The sequence below is a fragment of the Chiloscyllium punctatum genome, chromosome 22 (genome assembly GCF_047496795.1).
Source record: "Chiloscyllium punctatum isolate Juve2018m chromosome 22, sChiPun1.3, whole genome shotgun sequence".
NCBI classification, from domain to species: Eukaryota; Metazoa; Chordata; class Chondrichthyes; order Orectolobiformes; family Hemiscylliidae; genus Chiloscyllium; species Chiloscyllium punctatum.
In genome coordinates this window covers 14,369,079-14,389,323 of record NC_092760.1, presented here as the reverse complement: position 1 = coordinate 14,389,323, position 20,245 = coordinate 14,369,079, and the positions used below count along the sequence as shown (strand labels likewise).

Genomic DNA, 20,245 nt, shown 5'->3' with positions numbered 1-20,245 from the left:
GTAAATGATATGTGTGAAGGTGCAGGTGAATTTGTGGCGGATATGGAAGTGTCCCTTGGGGCCTTGGAGGGAGGTAAGGGGGGAGGTGTGGATGCAAGTTTTGCATTTCTTGCGGTTGCAGGGGAAGGTGCCGGGAGTGGAGATTGGGTTGGTGGGGGGTGTGGACCTGACGAGGGAATCACGGAGGGAGTGGTCTTTTCGGAACGCTGATAGGGGAGGGGAGGGAAATATGTCTCTGGTGGTGGGGTCCGTTTGGAGGTGGCGGAAATGACGGCGGATGATACGCTGGACATGGAGGTTGGTGGGGTGGTAGGTGAGGACCAGTGGGGTTCTGTCCTGGTGGCGGTTGGAGGGGCGGGGCTCAAGGGCGGAGGAGCGGGAAGTGGAAGAGATGCGGTGGAGAGCATCGTCGACTACGTCTGGTGGGAGTGGCAGAGTCAGAATCATTGGCGACCTTTAAGCAGCAATTGGATAGGTACATGGATGGGTGCTTAAGCTAGGACAAATGTTGGGCACAACATCGTGGGCCGAAGGGCCTGTTCTGTGCTGTATTGTTCTATGTTCTATGGTTTCATCCTCAGCTCAGGGAAGAGAAATTTTTGACTGCCTGGGCAGACTGTCTGTGCTGTTTCACCTTAGTCAATTTCTCTTCCACTATATTGCTGTACTAATAAACTGTTTGTCAATTTCACTTTGAACTGTACTTTGTGATCTCTAATTTATTGGGCAAATTTCTCTGACACTGAGAGACTTGAGGCTGTTTGCGTTAGAGAGACCAAGATTGAGAGGTGATTTAATAGAGACATACAAGATGGTCAGAGGATTAGACAGGGTGGACAGTAGGAACCTTTTTCCTCGGATATTGATGGCTAGTACGAGGGACATAGTTTTAAATTGAGGGGGTGATAGATGTAGGACAGATGTCAGAGGTAGTTTCTTTGCTCAGAGAGTAGTAAGGGCATGGAACACCAGGCATTTAAATGATAATTGGATAAATATATGGATGATAATGGAATAGTGTAGGTTAGTTGCACTTCAGACCAGTTTCACAGGTCAGCGCAACATCGAGGGCCAAAGGACCAGTACTGTGCTGTTGATGTTCTATTACCCATAGGAGAAATAAAGTCTTGTGCAGGATTTGTCAGTTTTATGGCTCGGCAAATTTGTGCTGAAGTCTTTAATGATATGTTACTTTATCCTACCTAGACCTGACCTTCCTTTTCTTCTTATCAAATCAATGTCCTTAGTTCTCTGCCTGAACAGAGGTGCGAAATAGCATCATGGCTTCCAACACAAGTAGGGTAAAGAGGTAGGCCCTGTGCTGCTATTGACATACCAGCTGTTCAGTCAACTAAGCCAACTAGCTTCTCAGGCAGTCTTCCGAATTGCTGCAGAACATGCTCTTTGACTTTTTTGTTGTCCAGATTTATAAGTACAGATGGTACTATCATGGCTGTAATGATAGCACTTTGCAACACATGGTTGATCAGGAATCTCTCCTGACTTAATGCTTGTCGTTTGCATATCCCAGAATTCCTACAGTGTGGAAGCAGGCCATTCGGCCCATTGAGTCCATTCCGACACTCCAACGAGCATCACACCCAGACCCAACCCTTGTCATCCTGCATTTTCCATGGCTAATCACCCTGGTATGCACATCCCTGGATACTATGGATAATTTAGCATGGCCAATCCACATAACCTGCACATCTTTGGACAGTGGGAGGAAACCGGAGCACCCAGAGGAAACCCATGGAGACATCGGAGAATGTGCAAACTCCACACAGACAGTCACCCAAAGCTGGAATTGAACCTAGGTCTCTAGCACTGTGAGGCAACAGTGTGAGCTACCATGCCACCCAAAGAAATGTAATTACACATCTCTGAAGCAAGTGGGAGTTGAACTTCAGTGTCATGGCTCAGAGGTAGGGACATTGCCACAACACCAGAAAAATTTTAGCCTCTCTTTCAATTTTATTTTATTCATTATGCCCCCCATTTTAACTTGAAACCCATTTACTACTCAGTACTTCATGCCATATTATGTCTACCTGTTCTATCGCCCTGACAAATACTAAAGCAGAATAATTATTTACTATTTTATCATCTCTCCATCATTACCTATAGTATTATCCTCTCTCGTCCTTAGAGGGGCACTAAAGCTGCCCCTTTTAATTGGAATGTGAAATATTTTAATAATTTGTTTTATATTCTTTGACAAATTAATGTCATTGTTCCACTTTGACTTCCTAATTATTTTTTGACTTCTTTTCAAATCTCTGCGTTCTCTTATCAAGTAATTTGCTGCTACCTCTGTTCTTCATGTGTGCTTCTTCTACAACTCTCAAATACCTCCTCGTGGCATTATGCATCCACAGATTCTCACCAGCATTTAATTTGTTCACTTTCTTTTAGCAGAATATATATTTCTTGCTTTCTGCTATGAACTTTTCAGCAATGTTTCATTTTTTGTTCTACATGGTTGCATGCCAACACCCCTCCTGGATCACTACTCTGAGCTGGCAGCTCAAGTCTGAATGTTGCCCAGGTTGTGTATGGACATTGCGATTCCTCAAATACTGAAACAGTCAAAGGAAGCTGGACATAGAGTTTTGCAGCCTGGAAACAGACCTTTTGGTCCTGCCAGTCCATGTCAAACATAATCCCAAACTAAACTAGTCCCACCTGCCTGCATCTGGCCCACATCCCTTTAAACCTTTCTTATTCATGTATTTATGTAAATGTCTTTTTTAAATGGTGTAATTGTGCCCACTTCCACCACTTCATCAGGAAATTCATTCCACACACGAACCACCCTCCATGTAAAGAATTTGCTCCTTGTGTCTTTTTAAAATTTCTCTCCTCTCACCTTTAAAATGTGTCCCCTAGTGTTGAAATCCCCTATTCTAGAGCATGTAATCATGAGCAAAATTCTCACTTCTGATATCACAAAGGACACGTCATTGATAAATAAGCTAACGATCCTATGACACAATCTGGAGGAACTCCTTCAGTGATGTTCTGGGACTGACATGACTAATATCCACAAAACCCACAACCATTTTCCCGTGTGCCAGGTGCGAACTTCAAACAATGGAGAGCTTTCCCCAATTCCCACTGAATTGAATTCTGCTAGAGCTCCTGTCTGCCACACTCGGTCAGCTGCCAAGGGCATCAATCTCACCTCACTATATTTTAGAACTTTCTGCTGCCTGGATCCAAACAGCAGACCATCGAGTCACCTGAAGGTCCATAGCAGAAAACTGGATCCCGTGTCATGTCATCCATGATTCAAGCAACAGCCACTACAGCTGATGATGCGAATGTTTTTACCCAGCATGCCTTCCTAAGTTCTGTTCTCAGCCCTAAAGATCAGCCTTCCTTCAGTCTGTTAACCTGTGTGTTTTTGTCATGACTATGGCCTTGGGTTATTATAGTTATTCCAAGTGCAGTTTGAGACCAAATGGCTGCAATATTACTCAAAAATCAACACAATTCATCCTTAGATTCTTCCTGTCTCTGCCTTGACTTCACTAAACCTCTCCCATAAGCCAGTTAGCTTTCCTGCCTGCAACTGTGTACTGTTGGTTCAGTGACACCACCAATATTGTCAGGTTCCTCCTCTGTATTGTGTTCTGTGACTTAAACCTAGATTTTCAATGAGTTGGAATTACTCAAGAGTTATTAAAATATGGTGATGAAAACCAGATTATGGGATTCCTGCCTCCATTTCAGTTTTTAGCCACTTTTGCATTGGGAATACTGCTTTTGTGTATTCGAAACTAAAGAAACTACCTTCGAATTACCTGCTCCTAAACTGCTTTGGTTAACAGCTTAAAAAAAAGTAATCAAGTCTTACAGTTTCAACAGACTACATTATGTGTGTTTTTCTGATTTTTTTTACTAGAGCTTATGTACTCTATTATACATTATGAATGCTTGGCTAAGTTTCAAAAGGTCAAAAATTCTGTATATCACCTGTGTACACACTTTGATTGATAATTTTAAGAGGTTATTGAAGTATTGTCTGTTTTTGAATCGGCCAATAAAATATTTGACTTTACAACAACTCTAGTGACTGAACTCTTGAGGAAATTAATATTTTTGAGAGAGTATCTTTATGAGGTTTGATTTCTTCATCTCCAATTCAGAAAACATAGCTCCTGAGGAATGCCCGTAGTGGATACTGGATGAGTGGCAATGCAGCATGTGAGCACCTTGTCTTATTATACCTGCCCCAATTCTGACAGGGTGAATATTACTCACTTGTAGATATTGTCGGCTCTTTTCTTGCAGTTCTTCCTCATGGTAATGCTTTCCCAGGACCACCATCATGTCGGCTGTGCTGATCACCACCGCCTTTCCCAGCTCTGTCACGCAGTGGGCGGCAATAACAATGTTCCGTTCATTCAGGAGTGCCCCACTGCAAGCCAGGAACCATGCCTGCTGCCTGACGATCTCGTTGCTGGTGCGTGATATCTTATGGTAAAGTGCAGCCTGCCATGCCCAAGCCATTGAGGGGAGATTCTGCAGGCTGAAGTTGCCAAGTTTTCCACAAACTACCAAACAGACAGTGTAAACACTTCATTTAAAACAAGCAAGTAAGATAATAATAGCAAAAAGAAAACAGCAATTTCTACTCACTGTCAACAAAACACACTGAGCTAGCTCACTTAATCCAATTCAGTTCGGAGCATTGCATTTTCAGAAGGATACAATGAGATTCATGACAATGATAGTCGAAAAGTGTGGTGCTGGAAAGCACAGCAGGTCAGGCAGCATCTGAGAAGCAGGAGATCGACATTTTGGGCATAAGCCCTTCATCATTCACGACAATGATACCTGAGCTGTAGGGCAAAACGATAATAACAGGTTGCAATGTCTAGTGTTATATAGCCTGGAGTATTGATGATTAAGGTAAGCTGCAGTGAGAGATGATTAAACAAGTAGATAGTTTATGCTAGGATCAACTCTTTCCTTTGCTCAAAGAGTTCAGAACAAAGTGGATGCATGGCCTTGGGATGATGTCAGGGAACACCATCACATGAAAGGAAATGAAAAACTTTCTGCTTCAAGAAGATGTTGAAACTAGATCCATTAAAAATTTCAAAATTGAGATTGACAGACTTACTATGCAAGGATATGTAATGGAACCAAGGTAGGTAAATGGAATTAATATGCGGATCAGTCACATTTTAATCAAATGGTAGGTAGACTTCATGGCTAAATCGCACACTTTTGTTCATTTATTCTATTTTAGACAAATCAAAGGAGCAAGTATTGTTATGAATGTGTTGGAGGAATGCATTTGTAATCATGCTCCACTATTCCATTAGTGATGTCATTAAGATGAATGTTTTGATTTAATCACCAAAATGGTCAATTGATTCTTTTTGGACAACTATCCAGAATAAGCGAGACTTGCATCAGGCTGCTTCAATGAACTCAAAAGAATCTGTTCATTGTAACATAAAACTTATTCATAACATAAGTGGCAAACACTGGTTAACATCTAAGCAAGAAACCAGAATTAGAACTTTATCCTCATTTAATCGCAAATTGACAAATTCACAGAACACAACAAATAACAGACTCAGGAGTGCCCCACTGCAAGCCAGGAACCATGCCTGCTGCAGATTATAGGCTGAATCTTTTGCTATTTTTGCTCGGTGTCAATTTTGTCATGTTTCCTGGAGGTTTTGGTTGATGCGGCCTAATGAGGTTTCTTGCCATATTGTTCCAAAAGTGCCAAATTCAATAACTTCCTAACATTCCCCTGTTGCTCCGTTCTCATCCGATGCTAGCCAAATTTTACTATCTCACTGTGGTCTGTAGAACTCTCAGAACTCACTGAATATCTCAGAACCACATTTCCCCAGAAACTAGATGGCACAAATTGATGACATGTAAATCAGTGTAGGTTCCTGGCAGTTGCAGCTCACTAGTTGCTTGCCCTGGTCATTATCCCTTCAGTATAATGTCCCTACATGTTCCATTGGTATTATTCTCCTTGACTCTTCATTTAGACGTGCTGGCATGGATTAACCACCAACCTCTCCACATCGTGGCTGCTCCTAGAATAACTTTCACACTCTTTCGGTAATTCAACATTTTACTTTGGAGCTCAAGATCACTGATAACCTGCCATTTTGCTATGGCGCATAATGCTTCTTATGCATTTACAAAGGATGCACATTCTGGCTCTTAGCTTGCTGTCTTAACACCCACTCAATTTGTGCTCACTTGGAGAGTGCAACCTTCTGTCTAATTCGCATTGCTTTCTAATGCACACTCATTGACTTCAGCACTGCCAGCCTCTGAGTAGTTTACCTTGCATGTGAGCACAAAGCCTCCTCATTGCTTAGCTATAGGCTGCCAGCCTATGTCGTGCATTGCTTTTTAGTGTAGAGGGAGAGGCAGGAGCTTATCTCAGTAGAAAGCACAGACCAGTCAAAGTGGTAGAACTGTCAGTTTATGGGTAGAGTAACTGCAGTATGTTCCTGCAGCTGATATTGCAAACACACTGCATGTACAGCAAGCAAATAACAATGTGTGAAAACCAAAGAGGAGTTGTCCTAATTAGGTAAAGGTATACTGCAGACAATAAAAGAGAGACGCTGCAAATCTGATTCCAAGTTAGGATTATGGACCTATCAGAGTCTAGAATCCTTGACTTTGCAATCGGCTAATGGACCAAGGGCAGTCCTGCACCAGTCCAAGAATTACAAGTAGGTCAGTCGAGGTGCTGGTTAAATGTCAATCCATTAGGATGGGCCAAGCTTAGCCAGAGCTGTTCTGCCAAGGCAGTTGAAACGTTTGGGCATTAATGGTCAAGGAAACTTAATGATGGAAGTCCAGTGAGTTCTGGGGAAAGGAGGCAAGTCAAGTCTGGTGATGGGGTTCATTGCACTGGATCGCCAGCAGAATTGTTACAGCAATGAAAGGCAATTCTGGATAAACTTTAAAGAAAATAGGAGTTCCAAGAAGCAGGCTTGTCATAGTAAAATTTAGGACCATCAAAGGCACAATAATTCAAAAAGCTACAGACTCTGGGATATGTTAATAGTATTATGAAGTGGTTCAACTGAAACAAAGTAGGCTGAAAGGTCATACTGGTCCACAAGAGCGGCAACACAAATGTGAATAGGGTACGATGGCCAAGTGGGAAGGTGCTGGTCCAGAAATTACAGGTTCAAGCACTGACCGCACCTGGAAACTTCTGGCTGGGGAGCAGTATAGTTGCTCAATGTTTAGTACTGCCGCCTCATAACGCCAGGGACTTGGGTTAGATTCCATCCTCAGGTGACTGTGTGGAGTATATACACTGTCCCAGTGTCTGCCTCTGGATGCTCCTGTTTCCTCCCACAGTCCAAAGAAGTGCAGGATAGGTGGACTAGCCGTGCTAAATTGGTCTGGTGTCCAGGGATGTGCAGGGTAGGTGGTTAATCATGGGAAATACAGGGTTACAGGAATAGTGCAGAGGGGTGATATGTCTGGGTGGGATGCTCTTCGGAGAGTTGGTGTGGACTCGATGGGCTGAATGGCTTGCTTCCACATTGTCGGGATTCAATGAACATGAAAGACTTGGGCGAAATCTTACATCTCAGGTGGAGCCTGCAACCCATTCACAAGAAAACCACGTTGGATTGGAGGTCGTCAATTCTGCATTAACTGCATAAAATGGCTGACACTGCTTCCAAAGGCAGCAATGTAAGTTATGTTAGCTCAGGGAATTACAGGCCCTCCTGGAATAAATTGAAATGACCATGCCTCCATGATTCAGTAATGCCACCCATCTGGCCTCAATGTGCGGTTCTTCAGTTGGACATTTGTTGTCCAAATCTTAGCCCCAAGCGATCAGTAGCATGACATTGCATGTACTAACTCTCTCCTTGTCATATCAGTAAAGCAACTGTTAGCAGAGAAAGGCACTTCAAAGCAGAACCTGAAATTTCCATTTTCCAAACACATTCCATAATTAAGCAGTGGAAGACAGTACTTTGCAGTTGGCAAAGTCCCACACTGAAATGTTAAGTGTTTGCAGGTAAATTGTCTGTGATTTAGAAGAAAGTGTCTTCTTTGAGTGGTGACAGTCTAATGGTGCCTTATTGCCAGAATTCTATTCCCAACGTAGCAGCAAAATCTACTGTAGAATAACATCAAATCCTTCATAATTCCTCATCTATACATGATAATCAGCTTCTTGGGAAACCTCTATGCCACAATTTGGCAAGATGTGATGCTGCATTCTGATGGATGTGAAGGCTGATGAGTTCCTGCAATTTGTGTTATCATTCTGACATCTCCCATAGATTATCACCTCATGGATCTCACATAGAAATGGCCACGGCCGTCATGCTTCAAGCATTCCTGATGTCTGAAGCTATCAGTAGTCAACTGATAGGTAGCCCCACAAGAGTTGAGCAATGCTTGGCCATGACAACCTCTTCCATTGTTGGGGCTGTCTGAAGAAGCTGATTACCTCTCACACGAATGCAACTTAATGAGGTCACCACAGAGAAAATAATATTAGTGCAGACATTAAAACAGTGCAAGTGAAGATACGTTTACAAAAGTGCAAGGTTACTTATAATTATGTATCGTCACAGAAATTTGAGGGTACATACATGAGGATTGTTGGTCGGCACAACATCCTGGGCTGAAGGGCCTGTTCTGTGCTGTACTGTTCTATGTTCTATGTTCTAACTACGCCACCAATGTACCCTCAGGGAGTTTGTTTTCTTCCTCTGCCTCCCACTACATCTCAGTGCAGTACTGACTTCCACAGCTGGGGTGGAGATTGCCTGATCTGCATTTGGACCTGCTGACCCTGAAAATTTGGGTGATCACTCCCAGGCGTCCTTGGACCTGGAGAACCCAGACGTGTTTGGTGTGTCCTAACCAGGCCTATCCTCCTCCACTTAAACCTCTGCAGGCTTTAGAATGACAGGCAGCTAAGAGATGGAGGTGTTCTGCATCTCTTGAACATCCTGAGATCATGCTACTGAGATCTGCCTATGACTCCTCCTTCCTATGGGTGGCTGGCGCCATCTTGTCACCCTGAAAGGAAAAAGCATCTGAAATGATGCTGAGAACCCTCACCCCCCCACTCACCTTGCCACTGACATTGAGAAACTGTGGCTAGAGGGATGGATGCAGGTCAATGTGTACTTCTGGAAGATACTGAGAGTGCTGGACTTGGGTCTCCATTGCAGTTGGCACTCCCTCTATTTCTCTATGGAGTTTATTGAATGGCTCTGACAAGCCTCCCTGCAATTTCCGTGTTTGTCTATGTACTTTAATGGAGTCACTAACCGTCGAGATGCTATAATCAATTTCTGCCATGCAGGGCTGAGGTTACAGATTGTGTTTGAGTATAATTCTGCAGATAATGATGACCCACAGTGCCACATGGATGCCCACTCCTGAGTTGTTAGATCTGTTTTGAATTTATTTCATTTAGTGGTAGTGCCACACTACAAAAGAGTATCTGTGAAGATGGGACTTTAGTTCTACGAGGACTGTGCAATGATCACACTTACTGATACTACTCTGGACAGATGCATCTGCAGCAGGCAGATTCATGAAGGTGAGGTCACAAATGTCTTTCCCTCTTGTCGGATCCTTTACCACATTACACAGACCCAATCTAGCAGTAATGTCCTTTAGGACTCAATCAGCTTGGTCAGTTAGTAATATTACTGAGCGAGTCAAAGAGGCGTACAGCACGGAAAGACCCTTCTATCCAACTCATCCATGCCGACCAGATATCCAAACCTAATCTTGTCCCATTTGCCAGCACTTGGCCGATATCTCTCTAGAAGCTTCCCATTCATATACCCATTCAGATGCCTTTTAAGTGTTGTAATTGTACCAGCCTCCACTACTTCCTCTGGCAGCTCATCCATACATGCATGAGAACATTGCCCCTTAGGTCCCTTTTAAATCTTTCCCCTCTCACCCTAACCTTATGCCCTCTCGTTCTCGACTCCCCTACCCCAGGGAAAAGACCTTGTCTATTTAAACTATCCATGTCCCTCATAATCTTATAAACCTTTATAAGGTCAGCCCTCAGCCTCCAATGCTCCAGGGAAAACAGCCCCAGCCTATTCAGTCTCTCCTTATAGCTCAAATCCTCTAACCCTGGCAACTTCCTTAAATCTTTTCTGAACCCTTTCAAGTTTCACAATATCATTCTGATAGGAGCGAGACCAGAGTTGCACACAATATTCCAAAAGTGGCCTAACCAATGTCCTGTACAGCCGCAACATGACCTCCCAACTCTTATACTCAATGCTCTGACCAGTAAAGGAAAGCATACCAAACAGCTTCTTCACTACCTTATCTACCTGTGAGTCCACTTTCAAGGAATTATTAACCTGCACTCCAAGGTCTTGGTGACGAACACTGAACTTTTCCACATTCTGGGCCCTATCATCTTTAGAGGCATTCAACACAAGATGTACTGATTCATTAGCTGAGGGATAGATAATCAGTCGGTGGTTTCTTTGCCCGTTCTTGACATGATCCGACAAAACGTCAGGAGACCTGGTGTCAACATTGAAGACTCCCAGGGAAGATCTTTTCCGATTGCATACAACAGTGCTCCTATCTCTGTTGGATCTGTCTGGATGATGAGACAGGACATATCTAAAGGTAGTGGTTCTGAAACATTATCTGTTGGGCGTGTTCTGTGTTTGTAGGTCGACACTAGGTCGACACTGTGTTTGTAGGTCTGCCTGATTTCATTTTTTTGAGACTTTTTAGTGGCTTTGTTACAATTGAGTGGTTTGTTAGGCCATTTCAAAAGACATTTAAGAGTCAACCACATTGATTGCTGTAGTTCTGGAGTTACATGTAGGCTAGACCAGGTAAGAATTGCAAATATCTCTCCCTAAAACACATAGTGAACCACGTGGATTTCATGGTCATTATTAGACTTTTCATTCCAGGTCTGTTTGTTTTGAATTCAAGTTCAATGATCTGGTGTTGAGGGATTCAAACCCAGGTCAACAGAGCATTACTAGCCTCTCTGAATTACTAATCCAATAACAATACCACTATCCCACTACCTTTCTATAAACCTTCTAGGCACATGAGCTCTACCACCTAGAAAGACAAGGGCAGCATGGGAACACCACCATCTACAAGTTCCCTCCAAGCCACAAAACACTCTGACTTGGAACTACATTGCCATTCCTTCACTGTCATGCCAAAATCCTGGAACTCCCTTCCAAATAGCACTGTGGTTATACCTAAGCCTCAAGTCAGTTGATCAGCACCTTCTGAGGAGTAATTCAATGATGAGGTGTTCACAGTGAATGGGAGCACGAATGTCAGTAGCTTGGGACAATGCAGCGAGTAACAACTGTGGACTGTACATGATACATGCAATAATGAGACCTTCAGTCCATGAGTCTCAGTGAAATGTGAGTGTAATGGCAGCATTAGAGTGAATGTCGGGCCTAAAGTAGCAGAGAGAAGAAAATGACCCTTACCCTTGGAAAGTGCAGACCATCAGTGACTATTGTTGGTGTCCCTTCTGACTCAGGACAGAATATTGACCTGGCCTGCTATCTGGGCCCAAGCTAGGTTAGTTAGCTGTCAGAGGCTCCAACGACAGGATGAAAAAGGACTAAAGGGACTAAATGTCATGGAGTAAAGGGAGAACTAGCTATTTGGATACAGAACTGGCTCAAAGGTAGAAGACAGAGGGTGGTGGTGGAGGGTTGTTTTTCAGACTGGAGGTCTGTGACCAGTGGAGTGCCACAAGGATCGGTGAGATTTTTGAAAAAGTAAGAAAGAGGATTGATGAGGGCAGAGCAGTAGATGTGATCTATATGGACTTCAGTAAGGCATTCGACAAGGTTCCCCATGGGAGACTGATTAGCAAGGTTAGATCTCATGGAATCCAGGGATAATTAGCCATTTGGATACAGAACTGGCTCAAAGGTAGAAGACAGAGAGTGGTGGTGGAGGGTTGTTTTTCAGACTGGAGGCCTGTGATCAGTGGAGTGCCACAAGGATCGTGCTGGGTCATTTACATTTTGTCATTTACATAAATGATTTGGATGCGAGCATAAGAGGTACAGTTAGTAAGTTTGCAGATGACACCAAAATTGGAGGTGTAGTGGACAGCGAAGAGGGTTACCTCAGATGACAACAGGATCTGGACCAGATGGGCCAATGGGCTGAGAAGTGGCAGAAGGTGTTTAATTCACATAAATGCGAGGTGCTGCATTTTGGGAAAGCAAATCTTAGCAGGACTTATACACTTAATGGTAAAGTCCTAGGGAATGTTGCTGAACAAAGGGACCTTCGAGTGCAGGTTCATAGCTCCTTGAAAGTGGAGTCGCAGGTAGATAGGATAGTGAAGAAGGTGTTTGGTATGCTTTCCTTTATTGGTCAGAATATTGAGTCCAGGGGTTGGGAGGTCATGTTGCGGCTGTACAGGACATTGGTTAGGCCACTGTTGGAATATTGCATGCAATTCTGGTCTCCTTCCTATCGGAAAGATGTTGTGAAACTTAAAAGCGTTCAGAAAAGATTTGCAAGGATGTTGCCAGGGTTGGAGGATCTGAGCTATAGGAAGAGTCTGAACAGGCTGGGGCTGTTTTCCCTGGAGCGTTGGAGCCTGAGGGGTGACCTTATAGAGGTTTACAAAATTATGAGGGGCATGAATAGGATAAATAGACAGTCTTTTCCCTGGGGTCGGGGAGTCCAGAACTAGAGGGCATAGGTTTAGGGTGAGAGGGGAAAGATATAAAAGAGACCTAAGCAGCAACTATTTCACGCAGAGGGTGGTACGGGTATGGAATGAGCTGCCAGAGGATGTGGTGGAGGCTGGTACAATTGCAACATTTAAGAGACATTTGGATGGGTATATGAATAGGAAGGGTTTGGAGGGATATGGGCCGGGTGCTGGCAGGTGGGACTAGATTGGGTTGGGATATCTGGTCAGCGTGGACAGGGTCTGTTTTCATGCTGTACATCTCTATGACTCTGTGACTGACCTCTTTTCCACTAGCCCATCCACCAATACTTCCAGGTCCCTGTCTGTGGAACGTGGGAGCTTTCCTTTCCCTTCATGTTATAATAATTGATCACCACAAAGTGAGGACCAGTTTGTGGCTTATAATGTTTGAAGTGGTGAGCAGTTGGCTTTTAAATATAAGGCCTGGAAGTTCACGTCAGTGGTAAGCACTTCATCATTTGGGTATGGGCAACAAATACTGGCCAGTCATTAATATCCACAGCCTATGAGTGAATAAATTGATATCCAGAGCCTATGAGTGAAGGTATTGCGTTCTGAACTTATTTTGGTGAAAGCAGAGTTTGTGGAAGAATTGTGGTGAATTACTGGCAGAATATGCTGCAGCCAGAAAGGGAGGAAGGACAGGCATACAGGTGTGGGGACAAATTTTGCAATACATCTCAGTCTGTAAGTGACCAGCGGCCATGGGGAGGGGAAAAAAAAGACTTTCAAAAGGGCAGAGGAGGAGGGCTCTAGGAGGCTTTGCCTATCAATGGTGTTCCAGAAGCATCATTTTCACTTAGCGATGAGCCAGGAACATTACTCACAGAAGCTTTGATTCACTGGGAAGATAATTATCAAGGCGTGCCAACTTCTTCACACAAACCTGGACTTCACACAAACTTGGACTTCACACTAATGTAAAGATGACCCTCCTAATATACCATGAAGGTCGTCATCACTGTATATCATTGGACTGTTGTAGAAGAAGAAGGCGATCTCCTTGATGCATCTACACATTGCAGAGGCACTGTATTCTCTCTGAAGAGGGAATGTCAGGATTAACACGGCAAGAGATTCTCCAGAATATCGTCCTGCTAGTGCAGGTACAACTCGCCATAGCTCTGCAGGACCCCCATGTCGACAATTCAGGAACACAAGATTTGCCACTCTCTGAACATGAAATTCGACTCTGTGAATGATGGTACTTTGGAAGGAGCCACATCATATTTGTCCTACAAAAGTCCACATTAGCTACAGACTTAAGACTGCCAGGATGTAACAGAGAATGGCTCTTCCACACATTGGTAACAAAACTGCACATATCATCCTATCCAATGAGTTCAGAGAAGATACTGATCTCCCCAGTCAGGCTTTGCTTCGTAGACTGCTCAGGAGGGTCTCTGTACATCTGAGAGGGAGGCAATATTTGTAATAGTGTTGTGCGTTCTCCACAACTGAGTCATTCTGAGGGTCCACTGCTACCTTGGGAGGAAGGAGGAGGAGGAGGAGGAGAAGGAAAGAGGTGACCACATCCACCTTGTGCAACTGTGCAGAGCACAAGGGACCACATTGTGAGGTTTTGCTTTAGTTAAAAAGGAACTTCTGCACCTTACTGGGGATATACCATTTCAAAACCTATATTGATTTCAGACTCATCACCACAAATTCCCCTTGATTAACATCATTCAACAAAAAGCAATATCAAAACTCTTCACTCACTAACTTTAACCAACAATTCAATAATAGAAAGAAAAATAGTGACTCCTTTTGTGCCTGTTTTGAAGTAACTTTGCTGCTCTCACACAGTGCAATCTGCAGCATAACTCGAAGAAAGCTGCTGACTTGCCAATAGTGTTGTAAGACCCTCTTGAGCAGTTCTTGGCCTTCACTACCATTTAGGCTGCACCACCCCAGTTGTGTGACACTGTAGGATTACATAAGATATGGCACAGAAGCAGGCCATTTGACCCACCCAGTCCAACCGAATTTATGTTCCACCCAAACATTTGGGAGGCGATGGCCAAGTGGTATTATTGCTGGACTGTCAATCCAGAGACCCAGGTAATGTTTGGGATCTGAGTTTGAATCCTGCCACAGCAGATAGTGGAATTTGAATCCAATTGAAAAACAAAAAATCTGGAATTAAGAGTCTACTGATGACCATGTCAATTGTCGGAAATACTCATTTAGTTCGCTAACATTTTTTAGGGAAGGAAACTGCCATTCATATCTGGTCTGGACTACATGTGACTCCAGACCCACAGCAATGTGGTTGCCTCTTAACTGCCCTCTGGGCAATTAAGGATGGACAATAAATGCTGGATTAGTCAGCAACACTCTCATCCTATGAATGAATGAAAAAAAATCTACCCATCATCTAGATCTAGCATTTGTTATGAACGTATAGAGATGTACTGTACCTTTAAAAGAGAAAGGAAGTGAGCAAGGACTGAAAGTGCAGTGTCCTGAACAATTAAAAAAAGTAACACTGGTTGAAACAAATAGCTGGAGTTGCGATGCCATGGAAGAAAAACAAATTCAAATTCAGCCAGTTTAAATTATGCCCCAGATACCAAAATCCAATCCCAAAATTGAATTTAGTGTTTTGATGACATCAAATCAATGAAATGATCCAATGTATTTTGAACAGTTAGCGGGGTGGATCAGTTGGAGAGACAGCTAGAAGCAATGAGTAATTTACAAGGGATGTGATGGACAGCAGTTATAGGAAGGGAAAAATGTTGCAGATACAGTCAGAGAGATGGGCTAACTCCAGGAAAGGTAAGAGAGGTAGGCAGGTAATGCAGGAGTCTTCTGTGGCTATCCTCATTTCAAATAAGTATGCTGTTTTGGAACACGTAGGGGGTGATGGATTCTCAGGGGAATGTAGCTCGAAAAGCCAAGTTTCTGGTATCGAGACTGGCTCTAATGCAATAGACAATAGACAACAGGTGCTGGAGTAGACCATTCGGCCCTTCGAAACAGCACCACCATTCATTATGATCATGGCTGATCATCCACAATCAGTATCCTGTTCCTGCCTTATCCCTATAGCCCTTGATTCCACTATCTTTAAGAGCTCTATCCATCTCTTTCTTGAAAGTATTCAGAGACTTGGCCCCCACTGCCTTCTGGGGCACAGCATTCCATATATCCACCACTCTCTGGGAGAAGAAGTTTCTCCTCAACTCTGTTCTAAATGGCCTACCCCTTATTTTTAAACTGTGTCCTCTGGTTCTGAACTTACCTATCAGCGGAAACATGTTTCCTTCCTCCAGAGTGTGCAATCCTTTAATAATATGTCTCAATCAGTTCCCCTCTCATCCTTCTAAACTCAAGTGCACACAAGCCGAGTGGCTCCAATATATGACAGCCCCACCATTCCAGGAACTGACCTTGTGCACTCCCTCAATAGCCAGAATGTCCTCCCTTAAATTTGGAGACCAGAACTGCACACAATACTCCAGGTGCAGTCTCCCCAGGGCCCTGTACAGCTGCAGAAGGACCTCTTTGCTCCTATACTCAATTCCTCTTGTTATGAAGGCCAGTATGCTATTAGCCGCCTTCACTGCCTGCTGTACCTGCATGCTTGCCTTCATTGACTAATGTAGAAGGACACCTAGATCTCATTGTACTTCCCCTTTACTTAACTTGACTCCATTTAGATAGTAATCTGCCTTCCTGTTCTTGCCACCAAAGTGGATAACCACACATTTATCCACATTAAACTGCATCTGCCATGTATCCGCCCATTCACTTAGCCTAAGTCACCCTGTATTCTCATAACATCCTCCTCACATTTCACCCTGCCACCCAGCTTTGAGTCATTAGCAAATTTGCTAATAGAACTTTTAATACCTCATCTATGTCATTAACTTATATTGTAAACAGCTGCAGTCCCAGCATCGAACCTTGTGGTACCCCACTGGTCACCGCCTGCCATTACAAAAGGGATCCGTTTATCACTACCCTTTGCTTCCTGTCAGCCAGCCAATTTTCAATCCAAGTCAGTATTTTGCCCCCAATACCATGTGCCCTAATTTTGCTCACTAATCTCCTATGTGAGACTGTATCAAAGGATTTCTGAAAGTACAGGTCCACTGGATCTCTCTTGTCCATCTTCATACTTACATCCTCAAAAGATTCCAGAAGGTTAGTCAAGCACGATTTCCCCTTCATCAATCCATGCTGACTCTGACCTATCCTGTTACTGCTATCCAAATTGGTCGTAATTTCATCTTGTATAATTGACTCCAGCATCTTTCCCACCACTGACGTCAGGCTAACCGGTCTATAATTCCCTGTTTTCTCTCTCCCTCTTTTCTTGAAAAGTGGGACAACATTAGCCACCCTCCAATCCCGCAGGAACTGATCCTGAATCTATAGAGCATTGGAAAATGATTGTGAATCCACAATTTCTAAAGCCACCTCATTAAGTACCCTGGGAGGCAGACCATCAGGTCCTGGGGACTTATCAACCTTCAGACCTAACAGTCTATTCAGCACCATTTCCTTTGAATATAAATTCCCTTCAGTTCATCCATTACCCTAGGTCCTTCAGCCACTATTACATCTGGGAGATTGTATGTGCCTTCCCCAGAGAAGACAGATCCAAAGAACCTATTCAGAGATACATCGGGTTCCAAGAGATCAATTGTGTTAGGGGACTTTCTAGTCTGAGGTAGATAGACATTTCTGTGGTGCCAACAGTGAAAACTCAGAATGGTGTGTTGCTTCCCTGGTGCCAGGATCAAGGATGTCTCAGAGAAGGCGCAGAATGTTCTCAAGGGGGTCATTGTACACATTGGAACCAATGACATCGGAAGGCAAAAGGATTGGGTTCTGAAGGGAGGATATAACAGCAGGAATTTGAAAAGGAGATCCTCAAGAGTAGTAATATCTGGATTACTCCTGGTGTTGCAAGCTAGTGAGGGTAGGAATAGGAGGATAGAGCAGATGAATACATGGCTGAGGAGCTGGTGTATGGAAGAAGGATCGTTTTGGATCATTGGAATCTCTTCTGGGGTAGAAGTGACCTGTACAAGAAGGACGGATTACACCTGAATTGGAAGGTAACTTAATATACTGGCAGGGAGATTTGCTAGAGCAGCTCAGGAGATTTAAATTAATAAAGTAGAGGCTTGTGGGACCCAGGGAGATAGTGAGGAAAGAGATCAATCTGAGACTGGTCCAGTCAGGGCAGGCATGGACAAAGCAGAGAACAAGGTAGGATTGATAAATTAAACTGCTTTTATTTCAATGCAAGAAGCCTAACAGGGTAGGCAGATGAACTCAGGGCATGGTTAGGAACATGGGGCTGGGATATCATAGCAATTACAGAAACATGGCTCAGGGATGGACAGGACTGGCAGCTTAATGTTCCAGGATACAAGTGCTACAGGAAGGACAGAAAGGGAGGCAAGAGAGGAGGGGAAGTGGCATTTTTGATAAGGGATAGCATTATAACTGAGGGAGGATATTCCCAGAAATATATCCAGGGAAATTATTTGGAACTGAGAAATAAGAAAGGGATAATCACCTTATTAGGATTGTATTATAGACTACCTGACAGTCAGAGGGAAATTGAGAAACAAACTTGTAAGGAGATCTCAATTAAGTGTAAGAATAATTGGGTGGCTTTAACTTTCCAAACATAAACTGCCATAGTGTTAAGGGTTTAGATGGGGAAGAATTTGTTAAGTGTGTACAAGAAATTTTTCTGATTCAATATGTGAATGCACCTACTTGAGAAGGTGCTAAACTTGACTTACTCTTGGGAAATAAGGCAGGGCAGGTGACTGAAGTGTCAGTGGGGGAGCACTTTGGGGCCAGTGACCATAATTCTATTAGTTTTAAAATAGTGATGGAAAAGGATAGACCAGATCTAAAAGCTAAAGTTATAAATTGGAGGAAGGCTGTTTTTGACAGTATTAGGCATGAATTTTCAAACGTTAATTTAGGGTGGATGGGAAAACTTCAAAAATTAGATAATGAAAGTCCAGAAACAGTATATTCCTGTTAGAGAGTGAAAGGAAAGGCTGGTAGGTGTGGGAATGCTCGATGACTAGAGAAATTCGACAAAGTCAACTAATCTCACAGCATTTCTCTTTCAAGATTGTAACGGATAATTCCTCATTAGGAAACAAAACTGCAGTGGGTTTTTGTACTTCTTAGGTGTTATGAGTAGCCAAATTAAGGCTAGATAAGTATTAATAAAAAATAATAGTCACGTTACAAATATTGATTAATTAAGGAAATAAATTAAGGGGTAATTATTTAACCAATTTGCTTGAGGTTTTTTGACAAAATACCAGAAAATTGTTGAAATAATGCAGTTTATGTCATGTACATAGACTTACAAAGGGGAGTTAATTAAATGCCACCCATTAAAATGCCAGTCTTGTTAGCAAAATTAAAACTCATAGAATAAAAGGGACAGCTGCAGAATGGATATAAAATTGGTCAAGTTTCGTGAAACAGATTTGTGGTGAATGGGGATTTTGTTCTGACATAGGAAAGGGATATAGGTACAAAAGAGAAGTGCAAATTCCCTAGAATATGAACTTTTAGGACTTTTTAAATCTGCATGTATGATATTGATTTGAGTTTGTACAGAACAATTTCTAAATATGCAGACAACACAAAATCTGAAAGTATTATAACTTTGAACGGGTGAAAATAAGACTACAAGAGTAGACAGGTCTGTGGAATGGGTGGATTTGTGGTAAATTAAAACTATTGCAAAAAATGTGAAGTGGTTTATTAATAGTAGGTAAACAAGACAGGCAACATAAGGTAAAAGGGGTACAGTTCTAAAAATGGTACAAGAGCAATGGGACTGGGAGTACCAAGGTGGCAAAGCCCAAGTAAAGGTATTTGTAAGTAAAGCAGAGCTTATAAATAGAAATCTTGAGTAAAAATGAAAATAAGTTACGCTGAAACTTTTAGAAAACACTCATTTGACATCAACTAGAGCCCTGTGTCCAAACGTAGATACCACAATTTAGAAAAGATGTGCAAGTAGTCGTGAGCAAGCAGAAAAGATTTGAGAATGGTTTCAGGGACAAGTGATATCGCTGTATGAATAGAATAGTCAAATTGGGAATGTCCTCCTCAGAGAATATGACAAGAGATTTCAGAATGATCAAAAGCTTGAACAAAGTAAATAAGAAGTAACTAGTCCTTGACAGAGGGTTAATTTAAGGTGAATGGCAAAAAGAATCCATAGTGACATGAAAGGAAACTTTTAAATGTCCAAGTGGTTAAGATCTGGAATGTACAACTGTGAGACATTGAAGTGGAGGCAGCTTCAATTGTGACTTTCAAAAGAGAATTGAATTATTATGTGAAGATGGAAAAAAAACTCAGGGCAATGCAATAGAAGTGGACTGGGATTAGCTGGATTGCTCTTACAGAGAGGTGGCATGATATCAGGAGGTTAAATGTTGTTACACACCCTTCTCACATAAGATAGGGAAGAGAAGAAGT

The 20,245-nt window shown here is 42.8% G+C and overlaps 1 protein-coding gene across 1 annotated transcript in view; it reads right to left on the bottom strand.

Annotated features, from left to right (window-relative positions):
• The window catches only part of LOC140493419 (inactive serine protease PAMR1-like), a 154,980-nt gene that overhangs the window by 6,941 nt on the left and 127,794 nt on the right, over positions 1–20,245 (bottom strand). Inside the window, exon 13 of the mRNA XM_072591842.1 lies at positions 4,267–4,559. Coding sequence (XP_072447943.1) covers positions 4,267–4,559 — 293 coding nt within the window. The remainder of the gene's footprint in view (positions 1–4,266; positions 4,560–20,245) is intronic.